The sequence below is a fragment of the Pyxicephalus adspersus genome, chromosome Z, assembly GCF_032062135.1.
Source record: "Pyxicephalus adspersus chromosome Z, UCB_Pads_2.0, whole genome shotgun sequence".
NCBI classification, from domain to species: domain Eukaryota; kingdom Metazoa; phylum Chordata; class Amphibia; order Anura; family Pyxicephalidae; genus Pyxicephalus; species Pyxicephalus adspersus.
Window position 1 is genome coordinate 89,242,503 of NC_092871.1, and position 19,764 is coordinate 89,262,266.

General features: G+C 40.7%; 1 protein-coding gene across 1 annotated transcript in view; it reads left to right on the plus strand.

Moving 5' to 3' along the window:
* Positions 1 to 19,764, plus strand: part of LOC140344439 (probable E3 ubiquitin-protein ligase MID2) — a 90,591-nt gene that overhangs the window by 62,330 nt on the left and 8,497 nt on the right. Inside the window, exons 7-8 of the mRNA XM_072431559.1 lie at positions 12,805 to 12,966; positions 18,466 to 18,673. Of these exons, the coding sequence (XP_072287660.1) occupies positions 12,805 to 12,966; positions 18,466 to 18,673 (370 nt within the window). The remainder of the gene's footprint in view (positions 1 to 12,804; positions 12,967 to 18,465; positions 18,674 to 19,764) is intronic.

Sequence of the window (19,764 nt, forward strand, 5' to 3'; positions counted from 1 at the left end):
AAAACATATAATAGACTTCTTGACCACACCCTTGTGTCAGTTGCAATACTCTGCTCCCCCAACATATTCTTGTATTCACTCAATTCATGGAACATTATCCAAGGTGCCCAGGTATCTAGATATTTTTCATTTCTTTTATAGCGATCTGCAGTCAGATCCTCCATTACCATAGTAAACCCCTAAATTTAAACTTCTGTCTTATTAAAAAAATGTTTTTCTTATTTATATTTTTTATCATTTTGAAAATAGTGCTGATTGTGATTGTTTCTTTTAAAATAAATATTGTATATTATGAATCGGTTGCAATGTTTATGCTGTGTGTTCCGTGGTATCATGCAGATAAAATGATATATTCTCTGTACAGTCTTTAAGTCTTTTCAGATTTGTTCGAGCCCAGCAATTTTTTTTTTCTAAGCGTGCCTGGCCGTATTTCTTCTTCCTATAGACGCATTTCATGTGGTGAGGCTTGTGATTTATTGACTTTGAGTCTATGAAGGTAGAATTGAAATATGGTTGTTTCTAGAGGTCATGTCATCTCTAAGCTGACAGCCACTCCACAAGTCACTCAGAAACAAGGAATCGTATTTCTATATATTGTACAGAGATTGGTTTTATAGTTTCTTTCCGAATTGTGGTATATCATACCTTAATCTATTTCTGAATATTCTGTTTAAAATATTAGTAGACATGTGGGTAGATTTTCTTCTTTTTAACACAGATCAAAATGTCATTGAGTTGAACAGCATATGTGTTCAATATGTAAGCTTATGGCATTGTTTTATATTTTGAGGGGTTCTATGGTAAGATAATAACTATACTGCCAGAAGTGTATGGATATCAAAAAAGCCTCTTCTCTAAATTTCCCACAATGATGGAAGAGCGCAATTGTCTACAATGTTTTTGTATTATCACTGGTATACCCCATCATACAAAGACTTTGTAGACCATTGCGCTCTTCCAGCCTTGTGGTCACAGTTTGGTTAAGGACCCTTCTCTGTTCCCCCATGACTGTGCCCCGGGGTACAAAGCCAGCTCCATAAAGACATGGGGTCACCAGTTTGGTGTGGAGGAACTCAAGTGCACAGAGCCCTGACCTCAATCCTACTGAACACCTTTGGGATGAATTGGAATGGTGAGCCAGGTCTTCCCATCCAACATCAGCACCTGACGTCTCAAATTGGGGCAAATTCAACCTTTTCCAGAAAGCCTTCCCGGAGGAGTGGAGTATGTTTTACCCACAAATATGAGCCGTATCTATTCTAATGTCCATAGTTTTGTATTGGAATGTCCACCAAGCTCTTATCAGTGTGATGGTCATTAAGCATCTTCCATCCATTAAATATCAGTTTTTTGGAAGATATCTTTCTGTTTTGTATTACCATAGCTTATTCCTTTTTTTCTCGTTTTTTAGAATGTTAAAAATCTAGAAAGCTTGCTGGTTGTGGGAGCTGATGAGGAAGCTTTTTGCCTAGATTTTTTTTATTTCCCTTTTTATGCATGCCGTAACACATTATTATGAGTTTATATCTCAGCTCGGTTGGGATTCATGGTAACGGTGTAGCCATCTTGCTTACTCGTAAAGTTTCACTGTAGCGATTTTCAGTTTTCCATTGTGGCTTTGCTGTAATGCACCAAATCCAACCCCCTCTCTATTGTCTGGTGATCTGCTTGTCATGCTAGAACACCCTCCGAGCTGCCTCTAGCATACACAATGCCCATTGTGAAAAATGCCAGGACTAAGATGTTTCTCACAGACCACCAATCCGTCTCAAACCTGCCTTGGACGTTTGCATGTGATTGGTGATGCAGAGAGAGAGAAAGTTACCAATTTACAAGCTGGGATCAACGCCAGGAATTGAAACAGCTGGTGTGTGAAACTACAGCTGAAACTCTCAAATGGAAAAAAAAACTAAAATAAACCCAAAATAACAAGCTTAATATCTAAGTCCTACGATTGTTAGTTCTCCAGGAAAAAAAGTCCACAAACTATGGTGTAAACGCTGGTAAAGCAGATTACATAGGTAAAACACACAAAATACACATAACCCCCACAGGAACCCCAAATCACAGCACTGCCCCCACAGTAACCCCAGAATGCAGTGCTGCCCCCACAAGCATTTCAGATCATAACGTTGCCTACACAGCTATCCCAGATCACAGCTCTGCCCCCAAAGGAAACCCCACAGGTACCCCAGATAATATTAGATAATAATGCTGCCCCCACAGGCACACCAGATCACAACACTGCCCCCAATGGCACCCCAGATCATAACACTGCCCCCACAGGCACCCCAGATCATAACACTGCCCCCACAGGACCCCAGATCATAACACTGCCCCCACAGGCACCTCAGATCCTATCACTGCCCCCACAGGCACCCCAGATCATAACACTGCCCCTACAGGCACCCCAGGTCATAACATTTCCCCCACAGGCACCCCAAATCATAACACTGCCCCACAGGTACCCCAAATCATAACACCGCCTCCACAGGCACCCCAGATTATAACACTGCCCCCATAGGAAGCCTAGATCGCAGCGCTGCTGCACAGGCAACCCAGATAATAACACTGCCCCACAGGCAACCCAGATAATAAGACTGCCCCCATAGATACCCCAGATAATAATGAATAATGTTGCCCCCACAGGCACCCCAGATAATAACACTGCCCCACAGGCACCCCAGATCATAGCACTGCCCCCACAGACTACCCAGATAATAACGCTGCCCCACAGGCAACCCAGATAATAAGACTGCCCCCGTAGATACCCCAGATAATAATGCTGCCCCCAGTGTATATGATATAAAACTAAGACTCATTCCTTTTACTTCTGCAAATATACATTGTTTCTTCTTTGCATGACAACTCACAGTCCAAGAAATCATTAATGTCAATGCCAAGCTTTGAATTATTCTCCATTCTACATACTGTACCCATGAATATATATTTTTAGTTCTTTTTCTCTTGAGATGTATTTTTGCCGAAGTTCCAGCTGTGATACTTCTGACGTTCTCCTTCTGGCATGTGATCTTTTGTCCCCGAGGGTGCGAATCTGCTGCAGTCTCAGTTCAGCGTTCTCTTTGTGTCACAAGCAGATCCTCTGTTCTATAAGGAGCGGTTTGAGTAAAGATGGTGACCCCTAATTCTGCTCAAACTTAGAGAAACACTATAACACTATGTCAGCATTGTTCTGTAGTTTTCTCTAACTTTATGGCCATTTTGAAAAATCACTTTGTTTTGGAGGTTCTGTTCGGAATTTGGTAATGTTGTGGCTTGTGTGTGTTTGGGCTTGGAGATTTTTTTGTGCTCATGTTAACATGAATTTTAGCACATACAGTGGTGGGCAGTAGAAATGGTTAGGTGGCTTTAAAGCCACCAGATCACTTTTACATTATTTAGAAGCTACAGTTAGGGACTGGCTAGCTCCAAGCAGAAATTAATATTGAGTCCGTAATAAAAGCATCTTGAGCCTCCATTCATTTCCTTTTTTATGATAAAAGTCTAATAGCAGTCTTATATCTGTGCTTTGGATTGAGCCTGCAAATGCCATCCCTGTGCTTCATAATAGGAAGAAATAGTTGCTGGTACGATGCCCCTATTATCAGGAAGACCTATTGCATGTTTTAAAAATCCCAACCGCGGGTTGTACCACTTATAATATCATTGCATAAATCTTAAATCATCTCAGCTTTCCTATTTACAAATGTGTTAGCTGGATAAATAATAATTTACAGCATTTATTCAGTTATGTTCTCCGCTGAAGTATTTTGGGCGTTATGGGTGCATAGAAAACAACTCAAAATATGTGGGAGAGAATTCAGTAAAGTATACCTGAAGGGCGCACAATGACTGTTCTATTTAAATGTATTTTGTATTTGTCATGGTTTGCTTGCTGCATCCAGGTGAAAAGGAAATGCAGCACATGCATGGCAGCTGAAACACAGCCTCTGTGCTGCCATGTCTACCAATTGGGTAAAGCAGAACATTAAATACCTTTACCTGTGCAAAGCTGTCATTACTTATGCAAAACGAGTCCCTCCTCTATTCATTCCAGGGCTTGCAGTTCCATTCCAACACCACCATCCTTTTTGCATCATACTGTGTTTCCCCGATTTTATCATGAGTGACTTTCAACAATAAATGTGTACTGTAGTCTTCTTCATGGAAAAATAAGACATCCCCTGAAAATAAGACCCAGGGCATATTTTGGCATTTCAAAAAATATAAGACAGTGCCTTATAATCGGGGAAACAGGGTATGAAAGGAATCTATACATTATGTTGATTTATGCAGGCAATCTGTGTAGAAGCTGCTGGTGGTTTTCTGGTTGAACACTAGAGGGCAGCAGAGTGGCTGCAATGTCAGCTCCCTGCCTATAGGAAAACTGCCCCATGTCCCATGATTTCTTCCATTGTGTGTGATAGATGGGGGTTTTACACTTGAAGTCTCAGCTTTCAAATGATGACATTCTAAATGGAGCATGAATTGTAGCCAAAGGCATTAAGAATATGCTGCTCTCTGCAATGAAGACAAAAAGAACATATATATCCTTAAATGTAGCATAAGCATTCATTTGTTTTTTTATTTGGCAATTCTACTAGTAACATTTTCCTGTCCTAGGGTGAGAATGTTAACTGTACTGTAAGGAGCAGCGTTGTCACCCTAGGACAGGAAATATGTTGCATAGAAAAGCACAGAGACCCAATGATATCATTTCATATGTATATTATAAAAGCAGGTTTTATTCCACAATATCTATAGCATGTCGATGGGAAGGGGGCGGAGGGGGGTTAAAATACGATGGAACAAACTTCAGCTTTGAATAAACTTTAGATTGACTCTCCTATCTGATTTTCAATCACTTTAACATCTGACAGCAGAATACAAAACTGATGCATTTGTAATATTGACACTTTGTTGGGTATGCCTGCATTCAGTATTCAGAACTGACTGAATATGTAGAGGGATTTAGATGCGTGAAATTGCATAAGATCAGGAAACCGAGACTTTTTCGGACGACTGTATTTTCTGAAATAATTGGATAACGCAGTAAATGCATTTTTTTAAAGTATTTGCAGATGTTTAATCTGAGCAATGAAGGTTTGTGGTATTGGTAAGAGGTAATTTGAACCCATTTATATTAAAGGGTTCATAATTGTTCAACTACCACTACTCCCTATTTATTGCACAGTGCCATGGCATGCGTTGGTGCTATATAAAGGTTATTAGGAAAAAAGGGCACCTTGGTCTTTATGCATCAAGCTGCAATATTGCTTTGGAAAGCAGGGAATCTGTCATTTGCCAAACCATTCTCTGGTGGAGGATCCAATCCATTCCATTGAAAACAAATAGAAGATTCTCCAACAGGGAATGGCACCTTAGTAGTAACAAGGCAAGCCTGCATGAATATTTTTATTCCAATGGACTGTACAAGAAGCTATTTCAACACATATTAGACAGACACAGCTCACAGGGCTCTATTTATAAAGTGTTCCCCCAGTCAATTCATCTGAAATTCATTGACGGGTGATCAGATCTCTCATCACTTCTCATTTCATTTCCTATTAAAACAATGACTCGTTCTGCCACCTAGATAGAGCCCACTGTTGTCACCCTGAGAAATGCCATGCCACCATTGATGGCTTCATAAGATCGGCACCATTGAGATGCAACCGAGATATCGTTTTCTGGGGCACTTATATTATGTAAGAGTAGCTTTATGAATCTGTATGTATTTTATGCTCCGTATGTTTGTTTTGCCATCCTGTCCCTGGGTGATTGATTTTGTTAGGAGGACACATTTACACATCAGGCTGAGCTTTTGTTTGCACTCCCTGTGGAATCTGATTTTGAAGATGTTTGCAAACCAACGACAGCTTGATAAAAAGATTGTTTTGATGGAGGGATTAGAATTGAGAGCTTAAAATACAAATTCCCGAAAAAAACAATAAATAATGTTCTCCAACCAGATTTTTTTTTCAACTGGGGTATCTATATCCCTTGAGGATACAGGATCCAAATGTTGGGGAAATGAGATTGGATCCCTGAAAACATAAAAATTAAAAAATAAAACATAACTGGAAATTAGATCAATGCATGATTAATGAATGTGCTGGAGTTTGCCTGTAGTTGGACCTCCATTCAATGTTCTGATTTCACAAAAGCAACATAAAATTTGGGTGTAGATGGCTAGATGGTCTGTGGTTTTGTGAGTTCCAAATTTTATCAAAATCAGTAAGAGAAAAACATTTTGTCTTGTGGCTTCCGTGTTCTTGGTTATCAATATAGAAAGGAAAACTGATGTTGACATCTTTTGGAGCCATAGTTATATTTGTACAGGAATTCAAAAGGATTTGTTGGTGAAATATTGGAAATATTTTCTCACCCTACTGTGGGTTGGATCTGTGGATATATTAGAAGAAAGAAAAGAGGCTCGTCTTGGACTTTGAGTTCTCTATGTCATGCTTGGAGAGACGGAACCAGACGGAACCAGGGGTGCTATGGCTTGCCCAATTGGTGGTGTGAGCCCTAACAAGGGCCAAGGTGCAGCCTGTTTTTCTCCAGTGTCTGTAGTGGTGAGAATGTTGCACTGCGGACCATTGCCAGGTTTCATTTTTGGGCACACAGGGTGGGCAGATCAATGCATTGAATTAGAAGGCAAAAGAATGGTCAAAGAAGGCCGGGGGGTCGGGGGCACAAATAGACACTGGTGACAAAGGGGTCATCAAAGAAACAGGAGGCATGGGTGACACGGGGGTCACTGAAAACCCTGGGTGACACAGGAAGACACCGGTGACATGGAGGTCACAGAAGACACAGGGGAACACAGGGAAGAGACTGTGGGTACATGGGACACTGAATACAAAAGAAATGCAGGAGAGACAGGAAGCACTGGAACAGCACGGGGGAACAGCAAACTGGGTGACAAGGGGTTAGCACAGGAGCTGGACAGAGAAGTGCTCAATCAAGCAACAGGAGAATAGGAAATGCTCAGCAGAGCTAGGGGGGCTCAGCTAGGGCTATTAGGAGGCTATCTCCCTATTGGCCAGCGAAAGTGGCAATGTTGATTAAACTTGAAGGAGCAGGCGCACCCGGGCTCAGAGCTGCCCCCGTGTTCAAGCCGGAGGTGACTGTGACACTCTATACTTCGGCTGCATAAAAAGGTCCCAAACTGACCTAGACCTTTTTAAAGTGTATTTCAAGGGATAAACAACCTAAAATGTTTTACAGGTTTACAATTGCGGCAAATCAGGACCACGCCAAGGGATAGACAGTAGATGGGACTTTCTTGGGTGCTGAAGCAGAAGGGGCACAAAAAAGGGACAGACATTCAAATTGTTCTGCTAAATTACTCAACACCTCCATACCTACTTGAAATCTAATGTTCCAATAACTTCCTGTTTGAGCTGACAACACCTAATAAAGTTTTGCAAGACTGGAGACAAAAGACTGTTATGGTGAACCTGAATAATCCAGTAAACCTGGATTGAATCTGGCCAAAAATTGAAAACATATTATGAAATCTATTCCAGGTTTGCTGGATCACCTATGTGCTTCTATGATCATCTTTTGTCTCCAGACTTGGGAAGCTTTAATAAATCAAATCTGCTGCACTAAAATTTCAATAAGCATTCTCAGCCTTGCCTAGTGGACACCAGATCTTCTCCTATGCCTGCCCTTCTGGATCCCTCTTCGCTAGCACACTTTCTTTTCCAGCTAAACTATGCTTCTGCCCAAACTCCAAGAAACCTGAGGCTCTTGGTTGATGTAGCTCTGGAGCAGGATTTGCGTGTTAGTTCTTAGCCAATTGCCCAGCTAGGACCGGTTGGGACCATCTTTTAGTAATGGACCCTCCTATGTTATTTGCAGTATAAAATACTTTTTAGGAACTACCCCATTTTATTCGAATAGGTATTATATTAAGCTGGCAGGTTATCAATAATTGATAATAAAATTTGCACTTCATTCAGCTATGCGGCTATATAACAAGCGCTCATTAAATTGTTACGTTTTGAATTAGAGTTAGTGACTAGATGATGAATTCACTGGATGCAAACATCTTATTGTTCACAAAGAAAGAAGAAGAATCCATTTCTCAAATCCATAATGATTTGCAGCTATGTCTTGCTAAAGAAAATGTAAAACCAAATCTTAAAATAATGAATTCCTTTAATATGTTTGAGATGGTTTACATGGAATAGGCAGATGATATGATTCCTAAAATCCCTCAGTAAGTTAGAGTTGTGTTTATTCAATCGAAGATTTCTCAGAGTAGTTCACCAGAGTCTAGAACTTGGATTAAATCTCATTGGAGGCATTGAAAGTTTGCTTATAATTATTTAATAATACATCTCACCGGGGGAGCCAATTTAGCTGCTAAGCAAGCAATTCTATGAGAAAAAAAACTATACAATATACTTGGTTTGTTTTCATCAAAATTTACTTCCCTCTTGGTTGCACGCGTTTTAGACAGTTAAGCTCTTTTCAGACAAGCAAAAAAAAAAACTACAGTGATTTAGTGCATGCTCAACAGCATTGCCAAATTGAATGGGAGCGATTGCGAACCATTTTGTGACTCTGGTTGCAGTGAGGCCTCCGATCCAGTTTATGGATTTAATATCTAACTTATGGCCATGTGGTCGCTTTTCCTAATTTGGAGGAAGAACCAAAACCAATGTGTGCAAACTTGTTGACCCACAGTGTGGTTTCTCCACTCCAGGACACAAAACACAAAGATTTTGGACTGTATGTCTGAAAGAGGACTAATGCTGCACTGGCAAGACTCTTTTTACATTGTATTGAGTTACCGACTACTTGTGTATATAGAGTTGTTTTGTGCTCATAATACAATGTTGGCCATGGCTACCATTGCTCATGGCAGAATGTTTCAATGGCCACCATTGCTTATAATACAATGTTGGCCATGGCCATCATTGCTCATCATACAGTGTTGGAAAGGCCAACATTGCTCATCATACAATGATGTCCATGGCTACCATTGCTCATTGTACGGTATTGGCCATGGCTTCCATTGCTCATCGTACAATGTTGCACATGGCTACCATTGCTCACCATACAGTGTTGGCCATGGCCAACTTTGCTCATTGCCCACTGTTGGCTACGGCCAACTTTTCTCATTGCAGTGTTGGCCATGGTTGCCAAAGTTTATAGGTGCTGGAATTGGTTTAGGAACCTCTGCCAACAAATTCTATGGCATGATGGGACCAAAATAATTTTATAGTTACAGCCATAGAGAAATACATTGTTCCTATCTTGAAATATAGATTGGCCTGTACTGTTTTAAGAAGTTGTAATCTATAACACAAATTAATTTAGATTATGCCAAGAGAAAGGCAACAAATAATAAAGAAAATATTGCAGAAAGATTTCACTCATCAGCTTTTGGGGCTCACATGGACTTTCCAATATGACAATGGTCTGAAAACATTGACTACAGCATAAAACACAGAAAGTTCCGTCTCCATTATAGTTTCCCAATATCAGTATCATGGAGGCACTTTGGGAACATTTCAAACATTCATTCAATGCAATAAAAATGTGGTTTCTGCCTGAATAGGTGGGTTTGGAATGCCATGCTAAATGCTAGCGCATGATGTTTTACTTTCTCTTACCACAACTCAATAGTGGAAAGCCAGATGTACTTCTTTCGGGTTTTGCACATGGAACACACTCTGTTTATGACAGTATATAGGGATATGAATCTGTAATGTTAACAGTGTTAAGGATCCTCTGTAATGAATAATGTACAAACCTTTAAATAATCCAGATATCTCATAATGATTGCATGAATTTTATATGATACAAAAAACAGTAGTGTGGTTGAATTATTTTAGGCTGTAATTGCCAAAGTCTGCTTGTTCATTAAACAGTTGGAGTGAGAATAAGATATACAATATGCCTATCCTTTTATTTCTCTGAAACTGAAGGATTTCAGTATATACCATATGTTGGGTATAATTGTCTGTGTTTGTATAAAATATTTAACTTTGATAGATTTCAAACCTCAATAAGGGCTACCGTTAACTTTAAGGAATTTTTTAAAATAAACCCTTACCTGTTAGGAGGGATCAAGTTGGACAATAAGGTAGTCTGTAGGAGCTATTAAGGGTGGAGCAGAACATATTCTTTTGAGGAGAGTTTGGCAACAAATGGGCTTCAACAGCATCAATATGTTGAATAGTGCAAGCTTCAAGGTCATTGAAAGAAATCATCTTGTCCTGGGAAGTTGCTAGGATCTTCTTTTGAGGTTTGGCCACTCTCTTTGGCTGGAATGGCCCACTCAGGGCCATGTGTACCAAAGATAAAAATAAGGATTGCTTCCCTGTTCCCCAGCCAACAAGGGTCCCCAAGGCAACCTAACCAAGTTTTCTATGGTGGTGGAGGAGGCTTCTGTTTTCACCTCCAACAGTTCAATACTGTATCTTTTCCTGTTGCTGCAAACAGAGGTGACAACGTTTTTTTTTTTTTGTTTGGCCTGTAACCAGAAGAGCAAGACCTCTTTTCTGGTTTAGTTTACATGAGTGAGAAATAAAGTTACAGTAGCAAGCACCAAGAGGTGAACTGCTGCTTATTCAGTACAACTTTTTGAAAGCCTCTGGTCTGGTGATCATCCCCGGACATCTCTAAGGCTTTGGCAAGTTATGTGTCTACAACTGGGCTAAGAGCAGGGCATAGACTTGGCAGTGGAGGAAATGGAGATCACCTTGAGAGGGGCAAGTGGAAAACTATAAAATGTTGTTTCACCCTGGGTCCTCAAGTGTCCTAATATCGTCCTAGACCTACTGTTTATGGAATGGAATTGTGGTGGGGTTTTGGCATAGCATTATTGATAATTTTGGCTCTGTTTGCAGTAGTCTATCTTATGGACTGTTCCCTGCAAGTGGATGGGGGAAATCTTCTTTTGTGCTTTGTACTATCACAGCAGAGGTCTTTGCTCCATTGGAGTCAGAATCTAATACACAAGGTGTCCTTCAGACTTATGTACCAGGTTCCGATTAGCAGAGAGGTGAAAACTTAGCAGTGTCATGTAACTCAACATAACTCAGTGCAGTCATTAATGGAGACAATGCTGCAATGAATTTGCTTCAGGCCCTGCAATGTTGTCATCCTGCCGAAAAGGTATTCAAAAGCAGTATTTCTTGAACTTTTCAACATGGGGGGAACCCATGAAAAAATTTTCAGGTCTTTAAGGAACTCCTTCTATAATTATTATATCCACAGATCACAGTATATTAGTGTGGTGGTCAGTGGGAAGAATTCCTCTTACATTGCTGGCCAGTGGGAAGAATGTCACCCTTACAGATACCCCAAAAGATCATTGGAGTCACTTACACTGACCTGAGGGCCATAAACTCTTTGACCAAGCAACCCCCAGCAACCTCTGGAGAAACCCAAGGGTTCCATGGAATCCTAGTTGAGGAACAATTTTCCAGAGGTTGCTGGGGGTTCTTTGAGTAATGAACAGTTTTTATCTCTCAGTATTTTAACAATGATTTTCTTGGCTATCTGTAAGGGAGACATTTTTTCCAATGGCCAGCAATATAAGAGGAATTCTTCCAAATGATCATCATGTTAATGAACCACTGTGGATTTAGTATTTAAAGAAGGGGTTCAATGAACACCTGGAAGTTATTTTAAGGGTTCCCCCATGTTAAAAAAAAGTTGGCAGAGGCTGCTTTAAGAGGCCCTTACAGATAGCTAAAAACATCATTGGTGGCCCTTACACTGACCTGAGAGGTGCAAATTGCTCATTGCTCCAGGAACCCCCAGCAATCTTTGGAGGAACCCTGGTTGAGAAACTCTGGTTTAGAGAGTGAGGTGGATGACCAGATCTCTTTCCCAAAATATAAATGCAACTAAGCCCCTAATTATTTTTGATTACCATATATAGGTCCTTTTTTTTTAATTTAGAGCATAATTGTACTTTTGAACACTTGGATTTTAAGTGTTCCAATAGCACTCATCATTTAATTGTAGATCTGCTTGATAGGAGTTAGGGTGGAACATGCCATTGGAATTAATTTCATACAACTCAGAAAACAATAGCATTATTAGTTTGCAATTATTTTACGCTTTAATGCGCTGGAAAAAATAATAATAAAAAACATACAACAATGTGTCTCTAGCAGATGTTTTGCAGATACACAGAGCCCAGCTGCAGCTTCAGAAATCATATGTAAATGTGTTGACCTTATTTGTTGGTTGAACACACACAAATTAGCACCTGAGTTGCTGAACATTCTGTTTAATTATGCAGAATCAGTGCCATAGATATAATTAAATATGCAACAATGGACATTGGAGTTAGCCATAGTGTTAAAGCAAACTTGGCACCTTTCTGCTCGCTAAATTAGTCCATTCAGGATTTGTATAGGGTATTTGCATTTTTGCAGAAAGATAAAGAAAATGTTAAGTGGCACTCTTAGTAAGTAAGTTAGAGGGGAAGGGTGAAGAATTACCAGGAGCCAGTTGGTTGTGCTCCATTGGAGAGAGCGGAAAGAGATGGTCTTATAAGATCAGTCTGCTGCTTCTCCATCACGGTGCAGTCATAGGCTGTAGGACCTTAAATCATTAATTATCTTTACCTGAGAAAACAGTCCTGCCATGCTAGCACTAAATGGACAGGAAAGCCATATTTTTTTTTTTGGCAAGTGAAAACTCGCTTGTATGTATTCCATGTGGGTATTTATCTGTTGCCTAAAGTTTAACATTAACCTAATTATTTCCTGAAACTGTTTGCATAAACTTCTCTCATCTCACTGTTTCTGTCCCCTTTTCCAGGTCTTTATAGCTCCATGGACAGCTGGATGATTGTGCCCAATATTAAGCAGAACCATTACACTGTGCACGGGCTTCAGAGTGGAACTCGTTACATTTTTTTAGTCAAAGCAATCAACCAGGCTGGGAGCCGACATAGCGATCCCGCAAGACTCAAGACTAACAGTGAGTATATGAGGCTTTAATGATCAATGGCCTAACCACCCCCCGACCAGGGGTCATTTGAGCCTTGATGGTCACATGTAGCAGGTTTGTCAAAGGTTTGTGAAAACCTGATCATTACCTCAAACAAGGACAACTCATTCCAAAACAATGGCAATTATTACAGCCACCTCAACCATACCTTTGCAGGTCACTGCACATCAAAATGGTGGAACCATGTCTGTATGTACCTTGCTTTAACTAAGGAGGAGAAATCGGGCTTTAAAGACATGTCCAGTCAAGGTTGACCAAGTTGGTGTGAAGGAACTCAAGGCCATTTGTGAGCCAGGTCTTTTCATCCAACATTGACTTGTGATCCAACAAATCTACACAAATTCCAAAATCTCATGATAAGCCTTCCAAGAATGATAACTGTTAAATTCACAAAGGGGGGGAAGGAAGCAAATCCATAATAATGGCCATGTTTTTTTTCTTTGAGGAATGGCCACCAGCTCTTATATGTAGGTGTTTTAGTCAGGTGCCTACAGACTTTAAGATCTAAACTGTGAACAGGAATATCCTGTTGTTCATCCAAACAGAAGACCACCTTCCCAAGGAGCATGGTCATTTTGGGCAGCAGCTAGATCGTTTACTGTATATTTCAGGTATTCCTGAAAAAAAAAGATGTTCATGAACACATTTCAAGGTCTCAATCCTAATTTTACCTAGTGAGCCTATTTCAGGTGTCCTTCTCTATAACCTTTTGCATTAGAGAGGAACTATACTAAAAAAACAAAAAAAAAAAAAACAAAAAACACACTTACCTTTAATCCTACAGGGCAGTCCAATCACTCCGGGGGTGTCCGGCATCTGTTCCCACGTCGTCCTGACCATCGTCTCGGAGCCGGCGCTCGGGCATGCATAGAAGGAGCACCCAAGACCCTCCCGGGATGCCTGATGTAGGTTTCCCAGAAGGCTTTGTGCTCCCATTTATTCTCGACTGCCAAGGAGGTCAAGAATTAGGGGGCAGTGCTGCACCGTTTTTTTTTTTTTTTTTTAAAGGGGTGTTGCACCTAAAAAAAAAAAAAACTGAATTTTTACTCTACATCCTACGTTTTCCACCCTTTTATGTAAAGTGAAAATTCTGAGTATAGGTACGCTTTAACCATGCGTTACAATAATCTTCCCATGTCAGCAAAAAGGAATAAAGATCAAAATGGGCACCAAGTATCTTGCACGTACTTGGAAGTTCAGAGAAAAAATGTTCCACTTCCATTAAACCGTAATTTTCAGCCCCCGTTACGAGGAAAGAGCAATTCAGTAGGACTTCTGAAATTAAATACAAATCTCATACTGCTACTTTCTTTGTAAGCTTCGCTTCCTTTATTAAGAAAATAATAGTGTTTTGGTTTCACAGTAGCTCACCACATGCTGCCGGCCATGTTCACACCTATTTATAAGGCGTTTGAAATTGGAGTCCGAATGATAACATGAAAGGAAAACATGCTAAACTGAAGGCTCGGCTTGTGTGATTATAGTAGGGCTGAACTGGGAGATTTTAGCAAAATTGAATTCACCAGGAAATCATCAATTTTGCAGCTGACAAAATTTCTCCAAATTGGAAAGCCTCAATTTTGCTCACTGAGCTATGTAGGGAAATTATTTTTTCTCTATTCATTTGAAGGGAATGAGGGACCGTTTCGTGGCACAAAAACAGATCTAGATGGAAGGAACTTCTTTAAATCTCAGGAATCATTTAAACCTATTGCACCCTTAAGCATCTACTTTCCTATCTTGCTATCCCCACGGTTGATTGCCAAGTCCATGCGGTGAAATTGCCTTTGAAATTTGAGAATTGATCTCTTAAATCCATTACAGAATTCACTGGTTCCTCCTGCTAACCTCCACTTTACTGAAGGAGAAATAGTCAACAGGAGGAACCAGTTGGAGGGGAAAAAAGAGATTGGCATTCCCAGATACATTGGTTTCTATGTGGTTCTTGGATTCTTGGAGATGATTTCTCAGCGTTTGAAAGGCACTTATGGGCAACAGAAGATGTTTGCCTTTTGGTAACTGTGCTGTTCTTTACAAGGTCTCTTTATTTTCATCTGCACCTTGACTCCATTACATTTCTTAGCCCACCTTTCTTCTCTCATTCTACTTTGCCATATGGTAAATGATTCTGGTGATATCTGGAACCACATACCAAATGTTGGAAACCTACTAAAGTTTATTTCATCAAAAAAAAATGAGAATGAACCACCACATTTCAGGGGTTCTGATTCCCTTCATTAGAGTTGATGATGAGTTTAAAATGCCAAACTTCACAATCTGAGTATAAGAACCAGGGCCAGGATTCTGACTGATATACAGCATCACCTTTGATGAAGGAGGTTCAGTGGAACCTCCAAAGTAGGTTGATTCTTGTGGATAGTTTATGATGAAATAAACTCTTTGAAATGTCTTGGTATAAAAGGAATGGTACTCCTACATTTTTTTTGTTATAGTGAGGTGTTTTTTGTAGGGCAGAATGGTCTTGTTGTTTTATTATAGACACCAGAAAAATACTATATGGTATATTGTATCACTTGTATAACACAACAGTGCCAAATTGAAACAGCTATGTTATCAAAAATCAGTAATGCTGATGAGATCCAACTCATTTCAGTTCAGGTCTTTTAGATGCAACTGTACTATTGCATGTCACTGGATCTACTGCCTACTTGGAGTTTGTGGCAGACCTCTTAAAGTAGCGTCTCTCAACTTTTTTAACATGGGGGAACCCTTAAAATAACTTCCAGATCTTCATTGAACCCCTTCTATAATTACTAAATCCACAGTTCATTAATGTGATGATCATTTGGAAGAATTCCTCTTACATTGCTGGCCATTGGAAAGGATGTCCCCCTTACAGATAGCCAAGAAAATCATTGTTAAAATACTGAGAGATAAAAACTGTTCATTACTCAAAGAACCCCCAGAAACCTCTGGAAAATTGTTCCCCAACTAAGATTCCATGGAACCCTTGGGTTTCTCCAGAGGTTGCTGGGGGTTGCTTGGTCAAAGAGTTTATGGCCCTCAGGTCAGTGTAAGTGACTCCAATGATCTTTTTGGCTATCTGTAAGGGTGACATTCTTCCCAATGGCCAGCAATGTAAGAAAAATTCTTCCCACTGACCCCACACTAATATACTGTGATCTGTTATGCACTGAGCACTTATTGCTTTATGTATTTTTAAGTTTGTCTCTGTCACTGGTGTGGTACTGTTGCCACTGACGATGGAGGGTGCTATTCCCTATGAGCTTGCCCTGAAGTCTTGGGGAGTGCCTTGGCCTTATGGTCACGCACTCTCCCTTAATGGGAATCTCTCTTCGGGAGAGCTCCAAGCCTAGTATTTGGTGGGTAGGCTTCTGCCATGCCCTCAGAGAAAGGAAACTGTCTGATCTCAGTCAGACAGATTAGTAGGCCCATTCCAGCTTCGGCTGGATGGACTTAGTACCCGGTCCCTGTCAGGAGCATTGTGCCCTGGGGGGCCTGGGGAATCTGGGTGGCCCTTCCTCTTTGGAGGAGGGATCACAATAGCACCCCAGTGCACGTTTTTTGTGTGGTGTTTTTGCACATACACTTTTTTATCAAGCACAGGGTTTTTGTTTAGTGGCAATGTAAAGTGCTCCACCACCACCAACGCCATCTTCTTCCAAATGTGTAATTTTTTTTTTTTTTTAATCATTGGTCAGTCACACCTAACCCAACACCTATTTTACAAATAATCACAATTGGTTAGCTTTAAAAGAAAAAAGTTTTCCAACAGAAGAACCATACAGAGTCTGTATAAAACCCTACCTCCTACCAATTTTTATATGCTAAAACTTCTGCATCATTTGCAATTTGCCCCTTTCTAAACAGGCCGTGTACTTATTTTTAGAAAAAGCTGCCATTAAAAGCCCCAACACTCAATAAGGATTTGAGATCACCACCCTGACAAGTAAAATATAAAGTATCTGGAGTGTTTTAAAGCGCAAAACTCACAATTCAGCTCAGCATTGATTTACTCCACAGGTCTGCAGTAAAAGGATTAGGTTTGTTGTATGTTATTTATTGCATTCTGTGAACGTTCTACAGGGTGAAGTCGTTTGGTAAAGAAAGCCAGTTCTTCATGCCCAGGAACATGCTCATATAATATGTTTTGTTGAGGTTTTCGCAAATCGAGCACAGACTTGATTTATTTCTCAATCCTCTAACTGCCACTGTCAAGGTCAGACTGGCATGATGCATGGGGTGATAACGGGAGCCTTCAAGACTCACTGTGTCATTGTCATCCCGCACTGTACTGTAATATGCAGAAATCACAACCGACAGAGGTAGACCAGCGCAGAGACTACTGTAAGAAGTTCCTAAACATATGTTCCAAAGCATTTGACTGCAGAAATTCCCTGAGCAATCTTTTTCCTAATTACTGCTGTCAGTAAATTTCTTTTTCTTTTGTTGGAGAATATTTACAGACAAATATTAAGTTCTGAATCTTTACTGAACTCGAGCCATTAAAGCGAAACTAAATTTCCGAAAAAAATCCAAATTACATTTACTTCCACAGATCCCTCGATCGCTTTGGAGCTTTCCTGGATTGGGTTCCATGCTATGGAATCCTTCTTTGTCCTGGCAAAGGAAGGACTGGGCGCCACCATCTTCATCCATCTTCTTTCTTCTTCTGGATATGTTGCCCAATCTTGCACTACGCAGGCGTGAGATCGGGTGATGTAGCCTGCTGAAAATGGGAAATGGGAGTGCCCATCTCATGTATGAGCAATGTTTTTTTTTCTCATTGCAGGAAAAAACCCTTACTGCACATACCCGAGATTGGGCATGTACAAAAGGATAAGCTCAAAGCCTTCTGGAATATGTAGGTATCCCAGGAGGCTCTGTACTGCCATTCCATTTCTACCACCGCAGCAGTAGGGGAGGTGCTTAAAAAATCATTTATAGAGAGAAAAAAAGATAATTTTACATTACATAAAAGAGTTATCCACCCTTTTATGTAAAGTAAAATTTTTGATGATAGGCCCTCTTTAAGACCCTTATGAATGTAGCTTTTGCAGGGCAATGATATTGCTTATAGTTAAGAAGTGCAATGATGTTCTCCACCCCTAATCTGTGATTGGACTGTTAAAAGAACAGCAGCGGAGTGAAAAGGCCATCCACGTGCTCATTCTGTTTTCTCTTCATATTAGCATGTTCCCTGACACTCCATTGCATATAGGAGACCTGGTTGGCTCCAAATCCTTCTTAGTCTAATGTACAATGACTGAGGGGTTCATCAAGTCCCAATTCAGATGCATTACAAAGACTACCGAAGACTACTGAAGATTTACCTGATCAGCTTTACCTGACAAAGCACAGAAAGCAAAAATCAAAGAAAAAAAAATTAACTCTGGCAAAATAAAAGGGTCCTAAATAAGGAAATAGAGTATTGTGTTTGCTTTGATGTGACGGATTGATATCTTATATGTGTCTATGTAATTCCAGGTCAGCCCTTCAAATTGGATCCAAAATTTGCTCACAAAAAGCTAAAAATATCCAACGATGGAATGCAGATGGAAAAAGAAGAAAGTTCACTGAAGAAGAGTCACACCCCTGAGCGGTTCAGTGGAACGGGATGCTATGGGGCAACAGGGAACATCTTCATTGACAGCGGATGTCATTACTGGGAGGTTGCTGTTGGAAATTCTACCTGGTAAGTGGACTGGATGAGACCAGGGAACCTTGTGGTTATGTTCATATCTCTCATGACTAACGTCACACCAGTATATCTTAGAAAAGGCAATTTATTGACTCCACATGGAGGGTTGCAGAAGAGACCACAAAGTGAAGCTTTTCTCAAACTGTGAAAGAAATCTTAGTGCCCCCTTTCATGTGAGAAGGGGGTGGGTGGGCAGTGTAGAAGGCTTTCCTTACATTGCTGGTCAGTGGAGAAGGGCCCAATCACATTGGTGGCATTTGGAGAAAGACACCCTCACTTTGGTGAAGCCCCCTTACGGTGATAATCAGTCTGAAAGGGCCCTCCTACATTGATGATTAGTGGAAAAAAAGCCACCATATATCAGTTGTCTGCTTTAAAATGATACCTTTGTGGATAGTGGAAAAGGACTTCTTTAAATTTGTTACTCTGTGAAAATGTTTCTCCCTTTTTCTCTGTGGTCAGTGGAATTGGGCTGACTTACATTGTTGGCCCATACGAAAGGGCTAACTTACATTGGTGGACAAAAGAAATAGCCAACTTACATGCCTTCTATTCATGGCCATTGGACAAAGGCTCCCTTCCATTCATGGTCATTGAACAAGGGCTCCCTTCCATTCATGGCCATTAGACAAGGGCTCCCTTCCATTCGTGGCCATTGGACAAGGAGTCCCTTCCATTCGTGGCCATTGGACAAGAGCTCCCTTCCATTCGTGGCCATAGCACAAGGGCTCAGTTCCATTTGTGGCCATTGGACAAGGGCTCCCTTCCACTCATGGCCATTGGACAAGTGCTCCCTTCCATTTGTGGCCATTGAACAAGGGCTCCCTTCCATTTGTGGCCATTGAACAAGGTGTCCCTTCCATTGGTGGCCATTTGACAAGGGCTCCCTTCCATTCGTGGCCATTGAACAAGGGCTCCCTTCCATTGGTGGCCATTGGACAAGGCCTCCCTTCCATTTATGGCCATTGGACAAGGGCTCCCTTCCATTTGTGGCCATTGGACAAGGGCTCCCTTCCATTTGTGGCCATTGGACAAGGGCTCCCTTCCATTTGTAGTCATTGGACAAGGGCTCCCTTGCATTCATG